The sequence below is a fragment of the Gallinula chloropus genome (genome assembly GCF_964237585.1).
Source record: "Gallinula chloropus genome assembly, chromosome: 1".
Classification (NCBI taxonomy): domain Eukaryota; kingdom Metazoa; phylum Chordata; class Aves; order Gruiformes; family Rallidae; genus Gallinula; species Gallinula chloropus.
Window position 1 is genome coordinate 70344214 of NC_140085.1, and position 19838 is coordinate 70364051.

General features: G+C 41.0%; 1 protein-coding gene across 6 annotated transcripts in view; it reads left to right on the forward strand.

The window, feature by feature from the left end:
* LRP6 (LDL receptor related protein 6) overlaps positions 1–19838 on the forward strand; it is a gene marked incomplete at its 5' end in the record, with an annotated part of 122083 nt that overhangs the window by 45844 nt on the left and 56401 nt on the right. For 5 of the 6 annotated variants that reach the window (XM_084276314.1, XM_084276315.1, XM_084276316.1 and 2 more), the window contains 3 exons: positions 6709–6906; positions 17881–18077; positions 18825–18956. In XM_084276314.1, the coding sequence (XP_084132440.1) occupies positions 6709–6906; positions 17881–18077; positions 18825–18956 (527 nt within the window). The remainder of the gene's footprint in view (positions 1–6708; positions 6907–17880; positions 18078–18824; positions 18957–19838) is intronic. The other variant, XM_084276317.1, reaches the window with a different exon arrangement.

A 19838-nucleotide genomic window follows, 5' to 3' on the forward strand; every position in this document is an offset into this window, starting at 1 on the left:
TAGAGGCAGCTGAAAAATTAACTTGCAGCTTAAATTCACTTGCACAAAACGTTGTCTTGAGTGCATCAAATGCTAACAGAAGAAATTATAGCAGAGCAACTCTGAAAATAGCATTCAGCTAATGCCACACTTACTCACAGGGGCAGGCTATTTTAAGAGACTGGACTTCTCAGCCAGATAAGAATATGTTTTCTCTCATTTTTATCTTGATTGTATCCCAAAGGGATAGTTCTTCCCCTTTTATGAAGTATCTCCACATTTAACTTGCTATGTACATTTTTTTTGCTTCTCTTGGAGGACTGAAAATATTTCCTGAATTTTGCAATGAGTTGAGAAACTTGGTACAAAAGGCTTCTTGTTGCAGTTTTGCGTGGTTGGGTTCTAGTGCAGAAGCAAGGGGGCTGCCGGGGTGGCTTCTGCAAGGAGCAGCCAGCAGCTCTCTGCAGGCCCCAGAGAGCAAACACCAGCCAGCTCAAGGCCGGAGCCATTGCTGACCAAGGCCGAGCCCATCAGTGACGGTCACAGCGCCTCTGGGAATCACATGCAGCTACATTTTGCCACCAGAGAAGGGAGTGAGAAGGTGTAAGGAGCTGTGCAGCCACCAAGGTCAATGAAGGGGGGAGAGGAGGTGCGCCAGGTGCCAGAGAGAAAGATTTCCCTGCAGCCTGTAGAGAAACCCAAGGTGGAGTGGGTGTCCCCCTGTAGCCCATGGAAAAGGCCGAGACCCCACCCTGCAGCCCATGGAGAGGCCCCATGCTGAAGCAGGGGGAGACCTACAGAAAACGCTGTGACCCATGTTAGAGCAAGCCTCTGCCAGTACTTGCAGCCCATGGAGAGAGACAGAGACAGAGATCCATGCTGGAGCAGGATTGCTGGGGGGACCTGTGACTCTGTGGAGGACCAGGCTGGAGCAGTCTGGGCCTGAGAGACAGAGAGACATTTTCTGATTTTTATGACTGCACCCCCTAGAAGTGACCTATGCTGGGGCAGCTGGCGAAGAGCTGAAGCCCCATGGGAAAGGACTCATGTTGGGGAAGTTCATGGAGGACTGTCTTCTGTGGGTAGGACCTCATGATGGAGTAGGAGAAGGGTGTGAGGAATGCACACCTTGCCTCCCCCCCCCCCCTCCCCACCCCGCCCCCCCCCAGCTAAGAAGGAAAACAAATCATGAGGAACTGACCAAAACCGCCATTCCCTGCCCCTCCCTGTGCCACAATGGGGGGGAAGAAAGGAGCAAAATCATGACTAAAGTGAAGTCTGCTAAGAAGGGAGGGGTGGGGTGTGGTGTTTGAAGGTCTGGTTGTACTTCTTATTATCGGACTCTGATTTTATCATGTGTGCAGTGCAATAAATTAGAGTTTCTTTCCCTTATTCAGTGTTGAGTCTGTTTTATCCATGACACTAGTTGCAGATTGATCTCCCTCTGCCCTTATCTTGACCCCTGAGCCTCTCTATATATATTTTCTCCCCTCTCCAGCTGAAAAGGGGAGTGGCAGAGCAACTTTGGTGGGCATCTGGCCTCCATCCAGGGTCAAACCACCACACGCTTTTGGTTGTCATATTTGAAAACCCATTTCTGTTTCGTTCGGTGCTTGTTATGTCATCTGCATTGCAGTCTCCAGGTCTCCATGAACCTCCCTCAAGAAGTTTCTGTTACGGATACCTGAAGTGACACTTGTTTCAAAATGTCTTTTCTTAAACTCCTGAAAGGCTGCAAACAGTTCTTCTTAAGTCGAGAGCTATTTTTGATAGCCAAGCATATATTTATTGTGTGTAACGTTCCTGAACTACTCCAGCACCCATCCCTTAACTTTGTATTTCTTCATTAGATGACTGCCAGTCCTGCTAGTGCTGGAGCCGGAGTGGGCTGTGCTTCACAAGGACCACTGCAGAGCTGATGAGCTCCACAGGGGTTGCTGCACTTCTGAAACCTTTGCAGGCTCTGAAGTTTGGCGGCTGTTTGGGTCCCCGTAGAGCTCAGAGGTTCTTAGGGGCTGAAACCAGCATAATTGCAAAGTTGGAGCATTCATTGTGAAGGGCCTCACCAAATAATTGGCTGTCCCAATTAAGCAGCTGCTCTTCCCACTGAATAATGTTCAGGAAAGTAAACGTTTTGCCTGCCCTGTAAGGTGTCCCAATTAAGTGCCTTAAAATCAGCTAACTGTCGCGTGGGGTACCTCTGTTCAATGAGCAGAACAGTTGCAAGCATCTCGATGGGGGCCGCTGTTTTAATGACGCTCCTAGCGGGACCCCAGTTCCGTGCGGGATAGTGGGGCTGAAAGGATCTGCAACGGTGTTGGGGAGCGGTGCGGATCAAAAAGTTGCAAAGCTGATGGGTGCTGGCGATGAATTTCTCTCCCTCTGTGCCTACTGTCAGAAATTGGTGCTAAATTATAGCATTTAATCTTGGCATTTGTACTCTGCCAGCTTTTTTCTACGTATGGGGGATATTCGGCTGTCAGTGTGCCTAGACTTTATGAGCTTTTGAGAAAAGAAGCTCTGTTATTTATTATATTTGTTCATCGTACAGAATGGAACCAGGAGATGATGTTTCCTTTTCCACTCGCCCCCCTCCTTGCCAAAACCTTTTAATTTGGGGCAAATCAGAACTGTGAAGTTACAGCTGTACAATGCAGAGTGATGTCTGATGCTTTTTTAGGAGGAAGTGTTATTGCCTGGGTTCACCTTACCTACCCAAAATTAAAAAATAGTGAATCTAAAGATGCATAGAAAAAAGCTTGCAGGGGAAACAACTGTCAAAGCTCTTCCTTTGTTTGTTCATAGTTTCTATAGGTGGTATAACCTTAAAAGATAAATGATCATTCTGGGCCACAGTCAAACAAAATACCAGCTAAGTAATGATGTGTAAGAACCCTCCTCTCTTCCATAAGTATAGTTAATGTATCTTGGTTCCTTAAAGGTGTGTGTGGGGGGGAGAAAGCTGTATAATTCCCTGCCGTGAGCATCTAATATTAAAATTACAAGTGTAGATAAAAAAAGGCAACAGAACTTAACAGAAAAACACCAACAAAGCATTTTTCTGTTTAAGAGCTCGCAACCATTTCCGAAGTCTGTTAGCACTAAGTCTGAGAGGCATGGCATTTAACAGTCTGGAGAAAAATAATGAAGCCATTCAAAAGGTTATTTAATATTTTTTTTAATATGGTTGTTTATTATTTCGATAGGAAAAGAAGACTGGATTAATGGGGTCAATTTTAATCTGCTACTGTATTCTTAGTAGGTTGAAGAGAAGCATGGCTCTAAATGGGGTTGATTTGATACTAACTAAAAGCTTTTCCTGCTAGGTCAGATACTTCTGTTAGGTAAGAAAGTATGCCACATATGTTTAAAAAGCCCTAGGCATAGGGTACATTTGTTCAGTTTTGCAGTTTGTAGATTTGATTGTGGTGTTGCACTACAGTTTTTCCATGCTGGTTTTAAACTCCTGGCAAAGATGGGTTTGGATAAAGTATCTGGTATGTGAAGTACAGCAGGGATGTCTGGACTGGTATGTGTCACATATGGGTTTTTTCCTTAAAATTCAAAGAGTAGTGTGGATTTTAATCGCAAAGTTTTGTTTTCTCTTCTTCTGGGCTAGAATTAAAATCTTGATTCCTGGATTGGAATTTTATAGCAAGGTATAACTAAGTGAGAAGAAGCAAACAGAACAGCAGTCTTCTGGTGGTACATAAATGCCATAATTTTACTCAAGAAATTACTTTTCAGTTAATACTTTGCTCTGTCCTTTGGGCTTTGGTGGTGGCTGCTCGTGTGGTGGTTTGTTGGGGTTTTTTTTTTTGTGTGTGTAGGGTTGGTTTTTTTTAATGGAAATAGTTAAACATGTTTGAAGAGGATGGGGAGGAGGAGAAATGACCCTTGCTTTGTCTGTATGGCTGGCTTACATTGTTCAGTGTGTCTGGATGTTGTCACATCTTCCTTCCTGCGCGGTCTCCATATGGATTACTTGCCGGCCATTATATGACGAGAGAAAAATCCATAAGCCTTCCAGAAAGGAGGGACCAGCACACATATGTGAGCAATAGGATGTTACCTGGAAGAGGGATCAGAGATCTCTGTAGAGAAAATCTGTAGAAAGACGCCTGCTGCGATGGGAATTTGCAGTCTGTTTATCTCTGCCGCTCTCTCCTGGATGTTACCCAGGTCTCCCTTGCTTCTTAGCCAGTCAGTTAAAGTATGATTACGACCAGGGCATTTCTTCTAGCTGTCTTACACAGTTCTTCCCATCCCCTCCTGCTCCTGTACCTGATGCTTGTACCCTGCACTTGCTCAGCTGGTGCATAAAAAGGGCAAAGTACATTTTCTGGGTAAGAAAGGGTCTGATGTTGGCATCCATGCTGGTTGAGGTGGCTATAGAAACCTGCACCCTGCCTGCAAGTGGAAGTGTTCATGGAGCTGTGTGCTGGAATGTGTTCAGGCTGATGACTGGTATTTATGGGGTTTGTAACCCAGTCCTGCACCTTGAATCCAGTTTCCTCCATGGCTCTATAAGCTCTGTACTGAGAGCAAAGATGATCTGCAAAAAATTGCTTAAAATCAACTGCTACCAAAAGAAATGCTCATCAAGCTGTAACTTGCATTGCTTTTTGCAGCACCGAAAAGCCCTGCTTCCCAAGTGAAGCGCAGCCCTTGGTGCCATCAGTGGGAGGGTGGCTGGTTCCAAGGAGTTTTAATGGAGACATTAAAACCCCCAGGCTTCCAAGCAAGGTGGAGGAAAACAAACGGGGAGGGGGGGGGGGGGGAGGGGGAACCCCAAACTAGGAGAAACTGAGCAGAGGTCACTGGAGTTGATTGGAAATGTTACTGAATGTGAAAGCCAGCTCTGTGTGCGTGTTCCTCTGACAAATTAAATAGGGCTGGTTTTGTGAAGTCCTGGAAGGCTTTTCTTTGTTACCAAACTTCCCTTACCTGTTTTTGCTTGAGTAATTGCAGTGTGCATGAGAGGTGAGAGGGAGACGGGGAAGAAGACAAGGCTGTACAGCAGCTAATGAGCTGTTTCAACCTGAAAAATCAGTCTAGCAGGGTGGCCAGTGCCTTGGAACCTATTAACCTCAGTGAAGTATTTGGAAGGCTAGGACTTGACAGCTGGGGCAAAGAAGGGTCTTTTTAAAGATGTTTAAATAAATCTGTTTTTCTCTCCTGCTCACATGTGCTCACAGGTGCAATGCTGCCTGACTTGTTGAAACTTTTTTTTTTGTTTTATTTTGAGTATATATGTCTCTTACTACATGGCTCAACCAGGTGACTTGCAACTGTGCTACCTACCTGAAAATTGGGGGTTTTTTTCTTCTTCTTCCTTACAGAAAACCAGTTTCTCTGTAGCAATTGTTCATGCCTACAGAAATCTCACATGTTCTTTTCAGGCACTTGTGCTCTGTATTTAAGACAGGCGTGTTGCTCCATAAAGAATGACTCATCTGGGGTCGAAGAGGGCACTATTTGTATTAATCAGCTGCATTTCTGTCCACAGATATAGCTGTGCATTAAAACAAACATGCTGTAGACATGAATTAAGGGGGAAAATATTACATGGAAATTCCCCACTTTTTAAAATAAAAAAAAAAGTTATTCTTTGCCAAGAATAATCTCATCTGCAAATTCTTAAATGGGTTACACATTTGTTATTCTTTAAAGGATGGGTGGCCAGGCCTCTTCACATGTGGGCACCATACAGCGACATACTGTGGTTGTGTGATGATCTCTGTTAGTTTAAAGGCCGCAGTTCTTTCATAATATGGATTGTTTTGACTGAGCCAGGTTAGGGAGCACAGATAGAAGCAGGTATGCAGGCAGATGTCAGAGGTTATGAGGAGCAATTTAGGACAGTAGTCTTCTTGTCTGTACCAGCTGCAACAACAAAACAGAGCGAGCCCACAGACACACTTTGTCTGATCTGTTTATATTATATGTTACTACTGTTTAGTTATGCATTCTGTTAACAGCCCACAAAAGTAAATCCATTTTCTACCACCTGCAGAAAAAGGACAAATATTCTTACCCCCTGCTAGTTTCCAGCCGTAATAGTTGTTTCCCTTGCTTCACCTCAGTGTTAAATGCAGTTAGGGAGCTTCCCTTCCTCCACTACTTGCCAAATAATGTTTAAACATGTGCCAGTATATACTAACATGTTTTAAAACTTACTTGTTTCCCCAGTCTTAAAAGATTTTATGGAGTATTTTGCCTGGTTACTGGGTGCAAGCTAAACACATTGACTTAGCTGTTTCTGAATTTCTCTCTAAAAAAGGTTATGAATGCACTTCACTGCTGTGCATGAAGCTGCTGTGTTCACTATAAATCCACACACTTTTCTTTCCCATGTCCCCCAGTGCTCTGACCCACATTAAAGAGGCTGTTGTACTTTTATGATAGTATCTCTTTGCTGTTTGATGTTGAATTATGAGATTATTGTCAAGATCCTTTGGATATCCCCAACAAAAGAAACACATGGAAGTATAACGGACATAGTACTGTGGGTTTGTCTTAAGTTGTTTTTCTTCAGTGTGTAACTTTGTTCTGTTGTGTTTCACGGACACGTGTCCCTTACCCAGTACAACAGAGCGCAGCAGACACTCTCTCTGCAGAATATTGTGCCTTTGCCTTTACTGAAAGTTTTATTCAATGTTCCAGTTGTAAATTTATAAGTGATTGCTTTCTCTTTTTTTGTCTTTTCTCCCTTTAAAATAATTACAGGTTCATGTATTGGACAGACTGGGGAGAAGTGCCAAAGATAGAGCGTGCTGGGATGGATGGTTCAAGCCGTTCCGTTATAGTCAACACGGACATATATTGGCCAAATGGACTGACACTGGATTATGAGGAACAGAAACTTTATTGGGCAGATGCTAAACTGAATTTCATCCACAAATCAAATCTGGATGGAAGTCATAGGTAAGAAGTTTTTGTTTGATCTATATAATGCAGTGCTTTTCTTAGAAGATGTTGCCTAAGCAACATCATAAGCTCTGTGGCAGAGAATTGTCATGTTAGCAGTCACAAAATTTTAAGCAAGCTGGTGGCATTAGAAAATTGTATCCTTCCTCATCCTCCCCTTTCCCAACGATGTGTGTTCCTCTTCGGAGTATCGGGTAACTCTCACTAAGTCTGCTCTCAGAACTAGTCCCATAAAGAAATCGAGTCCTGTTCTTAACTGTGTAAGACTGGATAGTAAAATAGTTGCTTTCAATAAATCTTCTGGGCTCTGTTGCTGTGATATTCAGAAAAGCAGAAATGAATCTAAGAAATAAATCTTCATATGCTATTCTTTCAGTTGCATTGATTGGTGGGGTTGGGAAATGGGTGGAAAAAGAGTCTTTACAAAGAACTATATGAAAGTGACTGTTTTCCTCTAGCAGTTTTTTTAGTGATGATGTAATTCTTTTTGATCCAGTCATGGCTACTTCTTAACGGTATAACTGGTACTTTATGTATGCATTTATCCATAATTTGGGCAGTGACCCTGTTCATTAAATGAGGTAGTTTTGACAAGTACGGCCTTTACACAGAAATGAATCACAGTTAGCTAGTGCCAAAGGTTTATAGAGATATGATTTTTTTGAGATCATCGTTCTCAAATTTTGATGGTACTTCAATAGATTTATCTATGCTTGAAATATCCTTTCTTAGACTCTCATTCTGATCTCTTAGGGACTTGTCCCTTCTTTCACCGCAAATGCTAATCTAGCATAAAGAAATCAATCATATTGACAAGATGGGTGTTTTGTGTGGACTTGTGAGCAGGAACGTAGGTAGCACACATGAAATAGATCCACCGTCTTCCTGCGGTATTTATTTTGAATGCTAATTTGAAAGGTTATGTCATTTTCTTAAATTGTGCCTGTTAAGACACCAAAAGTTCATGCAGTATTTTAGTAATGATGGGTTTTTTTATATAGAAGGTAACAGGAGGTGGATGTAGTTTTTAATTTGCCTTTGGATATAAATATTATAACTCGTTTTGTTAATTGAAAAGACGGAGATACAGGTATCTGTTTTGATGTAGTCATTAATTTGCTATTTATTGTATAAGAAATAAAATTTAATAGTACCAAAAAAAGAGACAAAAGTATTTCCTAGTGATATTTATTAATAGAGAGATCATGAAAACAGATGCATAACTGAACCTTAAAAAGGGTCATCTCTACTGAAAGCAATTGCATATGGGGCTCAATGTGACAGAGTGCCATCTGAAGAACTGTGGTCCAAACGTGTATTTCTCACACCAGTACCAGGTGCCCACAGCTGTTGTATGAGTAACAAGAAGCAAGCAAAACCAAAACAACCCCATCTTCCAAACAGTAACACCAGTGAGAGGTACCTTTCCAAAATGGCTATCAATATCATCATACCTAAAAAGCACTTGAGTGGCTTTCCTCAACAGGGTCATTTGGTGGCTCATTTTATTCTGGAGTAACTCCTTTTTGTGCTCTTCTTTTTATATGAGAAGGGAAGCCTTTGTGTAACCACACACTACTGCAGCCTGGCTGATGCCCTTCTAGGAAGAGAGCGTATATTAACTGTGCTGCATTAAATGATTTCACCACCAGTCCCTGGAACATGATGTAGAGATGATTTTTGAAACATTAGTTCCTGAAAAGTCTACCAATCAAAATACAACACTACCGTCACCTAAATCTGTATCTATGTGTTTCCTCCCTGTCTTCTCTGGACTCTCCAGTCTGTGTTTTCAATCTTCCTTTTCTACAGCCTTATTTCCAGTTTTTTCTGTACTGGTGGTTGATTGGACAGCATTGTAAATATGCTTGGTTTGGTATTTTTTATTTATTTTTAACAGTGTTTCTTGCCTGGTTGGCCTTTGGCTGACCTGGAAGCGATTCATTCTAGAAATGAGGCTGTGAAGGTGTGAGGGGCTGACAAACCATGCCTGTCTGCAGAGAGCTGCATTGAACAGATGTGTCTCATGACATAAAATTGAAGTCACCTGTGTCCCAGCAGTTACCTCATTTCAGAGTAAAGTCTCTAAAATGGGTAAAGCCTGAAATAAAGATCTGTATAGACAAGTAATTTTGGTGGCCTTTTTTAGATCTACTAATTTGTTTTTGCATACTCATTAAAACAACACAGTCTAACGCTTTAAAATTGTTGGTTTTATTTTTTTAAAAACTGATAATGAAATGTATCAGAAATATTTTATGATAATGTGCTAATACATTATGATTTGAGAGGGAGAGAAGGCAATTACTGCCTTTAGAGAGGAAAGCAGCACACATGACTTCCCTTAAGCGCTCAGAAGCTTACAGCACTTCCACCAGCACCTGTTTTTCCCTAGGCATGTGAGAAAGTTCTGAAGATTCAGAAAATAGTCAACATCTGTATCTAGGAGGGGTTTTTTTGGTTAGTTTTTTATTCTTTGCAATTACATCATCAGGAAAGCAAAAAAAAAAATAAAGAATTGCAGAAATGAAGCTGTTCTACAGTGGGGTTTTATGGTTTTTTATATGTAATTTTTTCCCCTCTGTTATGACCTCTTAGCCTCTGCCTGCTTTAAGAAAAAAGATCTTCTGGTGCTTTCTAAAGTGATTCTTCTTTGTTAAATACTGTCTTTAAGTTATTCAGCAAATTCACCTTTTTCAATGTATTTTAAAGCTGTAATTCTGTGTTTTGGCTCTTAATTATTTTATTCATCTTTTTCAATAACTGATTTTCTAATACTGAAAAAGAAAAGACAATTTCTATTTCTGCAGACAAAAAAAAAAAAACCCTCAAATCCTGAGATCCCCCTTTTAAGTGTGTGTTTGGGGTGTTGGAACCACAACCAAAAAAACTAACCACAAAACCCACAAAACCTTAAGTCTTTTTTCCTAGTCATCCCCACCCCCTTCCCCCCCCCCCCCAAAAAAAAACCCAAAACAACCCCAAACCCCAAAAACACCCAAGAAAACCCACTAGCCAGACTTTTCTGGGAACGCTAGAACTAATAACATGTGGATTTAGATGGATCTTATCCCTCCACCCAGAGCAGCAACAGTCCCTCTGGCTTCTGTATGTTCTTATGTCCTGGGCACACACACAAACCACACACCCCCTGCCTCCTCCCCACCCCCAGCTTTTCTCTCCCTTCTTGCCATCCCTCACGTTCACCCATGGCTCCTTATATTCCTTCCCCCAGCATTAATTACCCTGTGTCCCCTGTATACTCCTGCTGGCAGGAAGACTAAGTGTTCCCAGGCAGCTTATTTCAGTGCTCCTCTTGTCAGGCAAGTCCAATACAGGGGATTTAGGGTCACTCATGTCTTCATGATCATCCATTTGTTAAGGAAAATTTGTAAAAAGTGAAAATAAAAACTTTCTGTGATCCCTGCTTTCCTGAATGTTTGGCCCAGAGATACAAGATGCGTAGGGTGTGGAGTTGGAGGAGATGGATACTGAACAGACACACCCAGCATGATCAAATGGCCTTGCTTCCGTGTGAACAGATGACATTGTGTGATTAGGCCAATTATTTTTCTGCCACCACCTTTTAAAATCCCCTTTTAAGAAGGCTTACTCTTCCTTTAAGAGTTAAGAATGGGAGAGGACAAGATCATTATCATAAAGTACATAATCTAACCAAACCCAGACTTTTTGGTTTATTTACAAACTGTTACTTTTAGTGATTTGTTCTTAATATTTAGTCCATTCTTTCACTGTTGTTTTATATGTAGAAATTAAGGGGTTGCTTCTTGTTATTGCTATTGAAATTATTCTTGGATTCAAATAGATTTTCCTGTTTTATCGTTGCAAAGTGGTTTTATTTTTTCTGCTGCTTTACCTACTGTCAACATGTCTGGGAAAATATGCTGTTGGAAGCTGGAGCTATTGAAGAAGTGAAAAAGGCAATTGAGTTACTGAAAGGCATACAGCTTCATAAAAATACGGTGTTCTAGATCTGAATAGTTCTGGTAACTTTTAGCAAGAGAAGTACAGATTTGATCTGTCTCCAGTTTTTCGGTGTTGCATAATGGGAAGTGGGAAAGAGTGTATAGAAGATAAATGTGACTAAAAGCTTAATGTAAAGCAGGGTGACATGAGTTTTAATTGCTTTCAGGGAAGTGAGAAAGAGTTAGCAGGAACTAACATCTTTATATCAAAAAAGAATTTCAAACAGTTCAAAGAAAACCGCTTTTGTGGTTTGGATGGTGAGAGAGAATGCAATGTAAATAGGAAAAGATTTTAATTAGTGTCACTGACAGTATTAAAGCATTGACGTTCTGAGCTCAATGGTCTAAAATTTGGAATGAGTGAAAGGGAAAGCTTGGCCTATTTCTAAGGATGTAAGGAATCCACAACTTTTTTTGTCTTTTTATTCCTGTAGTCTATCACGTCTCTACACCTGGCACTACACAAGAATTAAAATTTAAAGATTTATATGTCAGAAAAGGACATTGATATGCATGGATGCTTTGCTTCTTGCTTGCAGGGGTTTGGCTAGCAGAAGAGTACAGAAGGCAGGTGGGAGGAATATGCAGGGGGAGAAACAAAGCTCTTTTTTTTTGTCACCTCTTTGGACAGACCCTAGCTAAGCTGCCTTTGGAGTTGGTGAGCCTCTCCATCAAAACTGGTAAGCAGCATGACAGCACAGGCAGTAGCAATCAGTAAATCTGTGGTAGATTCATAATTTCAGGAGAACACCTCTACAGCACATTTTACAGGGATGATGTATCGTTCATTCCCTGCTAGCCCTGGGACTTATTAGCCCTTGCTACTCCAGTGATGGGCTCATTAGAATAAAGAGGAAGAGCGCAGAAGTTGATGACTAATGCCCTTGGTTTGCCAGCTAGAGAAAGGATCGAACAGTTTTTCATGTCAGAATGTAATAATTAAAAAATGAAATTGGTGCACAGAAGAGCTGGTTTTGTTTTTTACAGCTCTCGCTCCGCTCTTATCAGAGTGAACAGTTGCTTTTTGTGGGACTAATTAAACAAAACTGAATTGCAGACAGCTCTCCTGTGAGTAGAGTACCCGAGATAGGTTGGCCTGCTAAGGCAGCTCTTGAATTAATTTTCTCTTCTTTTCCCCTGCAGCAGCAGTTCTAATTAATAAGTTAACACGTTACTGGCTGAAGGGAAATGCACTTACAAGGTCCCCCAGGAAGTGTTTGTGCTAATGAGATGGGTTTTGAGGCCACTGTAAGAAAACATACTTTCAGCAACTGTCAGAAAGCTGGGAAGCTCTTGTGAGGAGGTGAATGTCTTAAGTTTGCACTTGAGCATTGATTTTTCTAGTTTCTGTTTCCAAGCACCGGCTCATGTCTGTCTGCCAGATGATTAGTTGCAGATTTGACGAGACACTAAAAATACTGTGTCCCTGCATTTAGAAGAGGGTTTGGTTTTTTTTCATTATTTGTGTATAATGTGTACAATATCTGACATGACATGCAAGGTATAAAGTCCTGTGTTCAGTGTGTGTCCTTGCGTATATTTCTGTGAGATAAAAATGCTTCATACCCTCAAGCAGTGAGGAGAAACCAGTCTATGGTGAAAAGCCTGTTTCAATACCTCTCCAACACATTACAGGCCAGTGCAGAAGACGAACAGTGCCCTAATTAAAACTGCTAGAGAAGCCTGCATAAGCAGAATTAATTAGATTTGGACACAGAGCTAGGGTGAATTACTTGGTACTTCCCCAAGGTGCTTCTGAAATAAAATACTGGAAAGGTGGAGCTTCAAAACATCTGTAGTTGACTGTGTGTGATAGACACACACTGTATAGAGCTAGAGTGACTAGGTCACAAGTCTCTGCGCATTTCTAGACTTCAAATAAAAATATGTAGTACAGGGTGACTAGCTCACGTGGATCAACAGAGCAACTCATCAATACTGCTTCTGAGACAGCAAATGTGGACTTGGTTTGGGATCACAGCCCTGCTGAAAGCAAAGGAAGAGCAGCTTCATGTTAGGAAGTGCACAGACCTTTCTGCAGTTGGTGGATCTACTGGTGCACTTTCCTTCTACACCCCCTCATTCCCCTCCTGCTTGCTTCCAGCCTCCTTCCTTCTTGTCAGAGGCCTTTCATCATCTACCCTGCCTGTCATTGTAGTGTTTGCCTGAAAAATGACCCACAGAATGACTTCATGTCTCAACTACGGCTTTACTTGTGATTGACTTTTGCAGTGTTTCATTGAAGGTGGGGTTTGAAATGTCATTGCTAGACCTGTTATTTATCTATATACTTTCTGGAAACACATGCTAATCGTGGCTTAAAGAAGTGGCAAAAGAGAAAATATTTTGCTTTCAAAAAACAGCATAATATCCCACAAGTCATGTTTCTTGTTTACTTTCTCATCAGAGCCAGGCTTGTATTCTGATAGGAATATTTGAACAAGCATTCATGGTAAAAATCCAGCTTCGGTTTTCCCAGTTTGCTTTGCAAAGGTATTTGTAAGGTTGGCAGGAGAGGAGACCTTGTAAGCTTCTGAGGGAACGGGAGCTCCCTACCATCCTTGTGGTGTCCATTGGTCTTTCATCCTGCTTCATCTGATGGTCTGCAGGATTCATGTTGTAAGTGCTTCAGCCACATGCTAGTATTTCCAGTTGTCACAAATCGAAGATGTGTACTTCTTGTGATTTCCCAAATGCTCAGGCATTAAGTAACGTGAGATGGAGAGAAACATTTTTATAAAACATTACAACTTGCTTCACGCAAGCCAGTCTGTTACGTGCTTTTGTTAACATGATGAGCACTAAAAGCAAGGTCCAGAAGATGGGTCTTTACATTTTTGTATGGAGATTGAGCACAGGCAACCTCAGAGATCACTTGAAAGAAGTTTTGCTATCGTGAAGCTGGAATGCTAACAGTTTAGAGATGTTCAGGCCAGGAGGTCTGAAGTACCACAGGTTTTCTGCAGGTGTTCTGATCAGTACTGACATTAGACAACTGTGATACAGCCAGAATTTGGTTAATGGAAAGTGTTTTCTTGTTTATTTTATGGAGAAATGCTATTAGGCTTGGATATAAAATATTATGTATTAGAATTCTAGGGAGAAAAAACAAATTCTGATGATATTTTAAATTCATATTACCTTGATTTCTGGTGGCTTTCTTTTGGTGTGAAGAATTCTTAAATTTCATAGCCATAATCTGTTTCTGGATTTGAATGCTAATATTAGTTGAAAGAAATGAAGGCAGACTAAGGAAATTCTAGTTGTGATAACGGATTTCGGTCATTTTACTGTTAATTTTTATTTCAGGAGAGTTTAGTCTTTGTCTGAAATGCGTATTATCCTGAAGCAGGAGCTTTTTTTCATTGTTAGTATAAAACTGGATAGATTGTCTGTGAATTTTCATGTTATGTATTCCATTTCAGAGTTCAGTAGCTCCTTTTGTAATGCCTGCTTTAGCTTGTTTATTATTTGGTTCCTTTTTCTTTATCTTCACAAAGTATTTCACAGGCTTCTTAACACAGTAAGAATAGAACAAAGGCGAATGTATTTTAGTTGGATCTACGTTTTCTTCAGGCAGTAGAAGCCTCTTTACTATAGTAAGTTTTTATTGTAATCGCATCTCTGATTACCATGATGATACTATAAATAGTGGTATTTAGGGAATCATGATACACAGCACAGATGGAATTTAATTTCTGTGGAGACTGCTTGTTTTCTCTTTTTCTCTCCCCACCTTCTTTCTCTGCTGTCCCCTTCTGCATTTCCTTTCCAGCCAACCAACCAGTAGAGATTGCGGTGCTATCAAGATTTTAAAGGCGGGTTTGTGTGATTATATGCCTAGAACTGAGAAGATTATTAAAGTTAGTGTGTGCTTAGTGCCTTCTAATATGCATGTTGCCGAAGCCCTAGAGATTTCTCTTGAACAAATAGCATTACTCCTTATTCTCATCTCCTGCTTTCTCATCATCTCTGGTGTCGCTTTTTAACAAGACTAATGATACGAGTAAGGCGGTTTGAAGGAACTGAAGAGCTTAGTGAAGGATAACAGGATGCAGTACTTTTTGCTGTCTTATCACTTGTTCCAGTCAAGCCTGAGCTGATAATGTAGAGGCTGAAGGTAGTTTCCACCAAAGAGCTGTCAGGATGTGCCGGTCCAATTACACTTGAAGTGCCATAGCTGGTACCCCAGTGGGTGGCTTTCCCGGTGATGCTGGAAACGTGGAGACATGGCTGCTCCCCAACCCTGTGAGGGAGATTGTGGAACACCAGTAGGTGGGAAGCGCCCACTCCTGTCAACCGTGCGCAGCAGTGGAGTGCTACAGGTGGCGTTCTGCTCCCCTTTGTTTGCCTGGGTGTATTTAATGAATAATCAATACAGAAGTTGGGACCCCTCTTCTCACCCCCCAAAATGAGAGTTCTGCAGTTCCTTGTGCAGCAGGTCGCAGTAAAGCATCAGGGCAGCTGTCAGAAGGATGTTTCTGGCTCGTTAGGCTCGCTCGGAGGCTTGCTTAGTGCAGCTTGGCCCCTGCTTCTGTGCTGGCACACATTGTGCTGCCGTTCTGCAAGGCTGATGGTGCGGCCTGGGAAGTGTGTTTGGAGGGGGAAAAGGCCCTGCTGGTTTTGCTGATTGGAAGCGAGCTATCACCTCGTAATGGCTTGCTGGAAACAAGGGATACAGAGTATGTGTGACTGATAGCACTCATCTTAATGAGATGCAAGTAATACATGCTGTTGTGTTTGGGCCCAGAGCCATTCTCATGTGATGGCACCTTACATCTGCTGAGAAAAAGTACCCAAGTTAAGAGTAATTGCTTCAAGGCTGCGGCCAGCGATGCAGTCCAAGGAAGTACTCCTGAATCTCTCCAGATAAGGGCTCGCTTAAATAAGGGTCACAGTTCACCTTAAGCATTGCCATATGAATAGATGGTTGTCTGAAAGTTGGGCATGTCTAACAGCATCTATTGTACTCAAAGATTTATTCCCTATAGAAATGGTGGATACTGATCACATGTAAAGTTCTTCTGATTTTTATTTTTTTAGGTTAATAGCAAGGCAGTCAGAATGCTTCATAAAAAGGTGGCTTCTCTTGTGCATGGGAATGCTGTCTTTGGTGCAGGTTTGGTATTCGTGAGAGCTTTGGACTTGTATTGTTTCTGTCCCATATGACAATTGTTATAAAACTGCCATAAAGGCTTCTATAGTCTCCAAGCCTGCTATAAACTAAAATTATTCAAATCTGAGTGCATTTAGAGTTTGGGGGTGGGGTTGGTAAAAAAATGTTTACAGAATTAGAATGCCTTTATTCCTGGTGCAGGAGTGTGTTGTGTCATTCTGGCTTCATTGGCTGGTAGGTTTCAGCTGTAAATTAGATTACAATAGTCTTTTGTAAGATGCTTAGTTGGTGCATTTAATTAGAAGCAAATATATACCTGACTCCAGACAGAGATAAGAAAGGAAAGATAATATGTCCTACTTTTGAGTGCAAAATATCAAGAAATAGAAAAATTTGTTTGGTGTGGAATTGGAACACTGGAGTGACAAGTAAGGGAATGTATGTGTTTTTCTCAGGAGCAGAAAAAAATAGAAGCTTTAAAGATAATGCATCTTTTTCCAGAAGCTAAGGTGAAAGAGCAGTAATGACTGCAGTCTCTTTGTACTCAGAATCATTGGCAGAAGACACCTTCAAGTTTCATGCTTTAATATACTCTTCTGTTTTATTTTAACAGAAAATATTTGAAAAATAAGAGTATTTTTGTCCTCTACTAAATGACTTCAGTTAGAGACTTCTTTGCAAAAATGATGCCTACAGTGTAGGGGTGTTTTCTCAGTAAATATACAGATAATGACTCTCTTCCCTGGAAGTAGGAAACTGGGAGGCTGGTCATTGTAGTGCTCCCCATACTTGAAGGAGCAGTAGGAGCTGTGTGTCAATCCATCATGTGCTTAGTCCGGGAGTGGGGCGGCAATCTCCACTGGTCAGTGAGAGCTTGTGTACATGGGAACCCACGCGTGTGTACACATGTAGTTAGGAAGAAAGGAGGTGAGAAGAGGAGCTTCTGTAAGTGGCATTTGTGTGGTCCTGCTTTGAGCAGGGTGTTGGTCCAGATGGCCAACAGGGGCCTCTCCATCCTAAGGTTGGGTTTTTTTATAATTCTGAATAAAATAACTGTAAGAATTGAGCTACTTAATTCCAGTTCTGAGGAACCTGACTACAGATAATTAGTTTCTACATCACAAGAACCTGGAAAAACTGTCTTCAGTAATGTTTGTGCTGCATTTTTGTGATGGCTAATGAGCATGTGTTTGTATATATACATAAAATATATGGGTATACTCTTTAATTTTGTTTATGAACCTGGAGACAGGCGGTGACCCAGTTTGCTCAGAAATGATACCATTACCATGGCAGAAGATCAGTGCAACTCTGTTTAATGGCACTGCTTAAAATAAAAACAATGGCTTAATAATTATCATAATAATGAATAAAGAAAAGTAACTTTAAGGATTTCTTTAGAGTGAAACCATTTGCCATTGGAGTATTTTTCTCATGGTCCAAAAGAGCAAAACTGGAAGAGATGGATGGACTGCTAATTGACCAAATGCTATCTCAGTTTGAAATCTGCTGAGGCTGAAAATGATGTACATTGTCTATCAGCAGGTAGCAGTCAGACATGGGTAAAGTCATCTGGCATTCTCCCCACTTGCGCATGGTGACATAGAGCCTCGTTGGTAATGAGTGTTAAAAGGGTGGGAAGAAATGGCCACAGACTGAGTAGGGTTGAACATCTCAGCATCAGCAGACAGCCTGAACACATGACTCCTGTGTTGTTCCCCGGCATCATTCCCCAAAGTGGATGCACTCTATTTGTTCCACATAAATACAGTTTTGATCGACAGCTCTTAAGACTCTAAAATTTCCTTTCACAAAATCTGCAGCACGACTGGTGTTTGAGCATTGGTTTTCTTCCCTGTGCTCTGTCAGGCAAGCGGTGGTTAAAGGCTCCCTTCCACATCCTTTCGCCTTGACGCTGTTCGGGGACACGTTGTACTGGACTGACTGGAACACGCATTCGATCTTGGCCTGCAGCAAGTACTCCGGGGAGGACCTGCGTGAAATACATTCCAACATCTTCTCTCCCATGGATATCCACGCTTTCAGCCAAAAAAGGCAGCCAAATGGTAAGCTGTCTTGCTTTCTTTTTTTAACTGCGAGTTGGAACTGATTTGCAAAAGTCTTAATTGGTCTTTCTGAGTGACGGTGGGTGGCTTCACTTATGTCATGATGCAGTTTTTCCAATGCAGAGATTGGGAAAAGACACAAGGAGAAACCAAATATTCTCTACATTGTGTTTTTTTTAAGTGGAAAAAACCCAGCTCTTGCTTATTTTTCCTGCCTGCCACATTCATCCTGTTGTTGTATTCCTTTTCTGTTTCATGTGCCATCACTTCAGGCAACATGGTATTTTTATTTTTCCCAAGTAGTAGTTCCTGAATGGAAAGTAGTGTTAATTTGGCAGGTGATATTAAGCAAGACTAGCTCTGTGTAATAACCACTGTCTTAATCATTGTGTTAATTTACTGGGTTTGCATTTTGTTTTTATATATACAGTGTACTATACGTTCAGCATGGGTGTGTTGAATAGTTTGTGAAAATGAGAAGGGCAGAGCTGAAAGAAGGCTCTTGTTTAGAGCTAAGTGCTACTTCCCCAAGAAAGGAAACGTTCAACATCCATGTATTTTGGTACCATAAATACCCCACTACTCAACACTTGGAATTAATTTTTCCTTGTTCTGTGTTTATCATTTCCTTCTTTAATCTGTGTTGCTGCCACCGATTCTACCACTCCAATGCCGTATGTGTCTTAACACATGAGATGAGGTCATTCGTTATCAGAAGCATTAATCTGTGTGATTTATGTTTAACAGCTACAAACCCATGTGGAATTAATAATGGTGGCTGCTCCCACTTGTGTTTGATGTCTCCTACCAAGCCCTTTTATCAGTGTGCATGTCCCACTGGTGTGAAACTTCTTGAGAATGGAAAGACCTGCAAAGATGGTAGGCTTTGTTTTTAAAAATACTTTTAGATTAAGCACAAAGTAGTTTTTGGAGGGAAAGGGGTTCTTCTGCTTCACTATATAATACCCAGAGGTGGCAAATTGTGAAATGTTTTTGCAATACAGAGAGAGATGATTGGAAAATGCCCTCTGTTTTTCTAAAAAAAAAAAAAACCCAAGAAAAAAAAAGTCTCATGGCTGAAGAGCAGGTTAGCTACTGTTACAAAATATATGTTGCAGTTCTGTTTCTCTCACTAATTCCCTGCAAGTTTTTGGGGGGCTCTGTGGTTCCCTTTTCTTAGAGAAAATGATACCTACATTGTCTGTTGTCTCTAAAATGTTTCTAAATTTCTTTTCTGTTGATTGGCATTTGGCTAATGGGTTTGTATAATAAAAACTTGTTTTAAGATCTTGTCTACTTTTCACACACCTGGAATCTCTCTGAGTTCCCATGCATCAAGTCAGGCACCTACATCTGTATAGAGAAACACAAAAGAATGGCATGTTTTTAGAGGTGTTGAAAGTGTTTTCTGCATTAAACCTGAAGACATGATCCGAGACTTAGGGCTCATCCCAAACGCCTCCTAGTGTGTCCTTGTGGGCTAATGTATATGATTTTTAAATTGTTACATTTTCTAAGTGTAGGTCTTGTGGCATTGTGCTGTGGTTGCTGTAATACATTAACAGGATCAAAATAAACACTGGGAGATAATTAGCTTCCTCATAAATAACCATCATTTGTGCAGATCATCTCTTTATGACAAAGGTAAATGGAGGAAGAGAGATACAGTAGAACTTACTGTAAGCAGGCTAAATACATACAGAAATATTTGCTTAATTGTCTTTATATCTTTAAAAATATTCTAGGCTTCTCAGCTGCTAT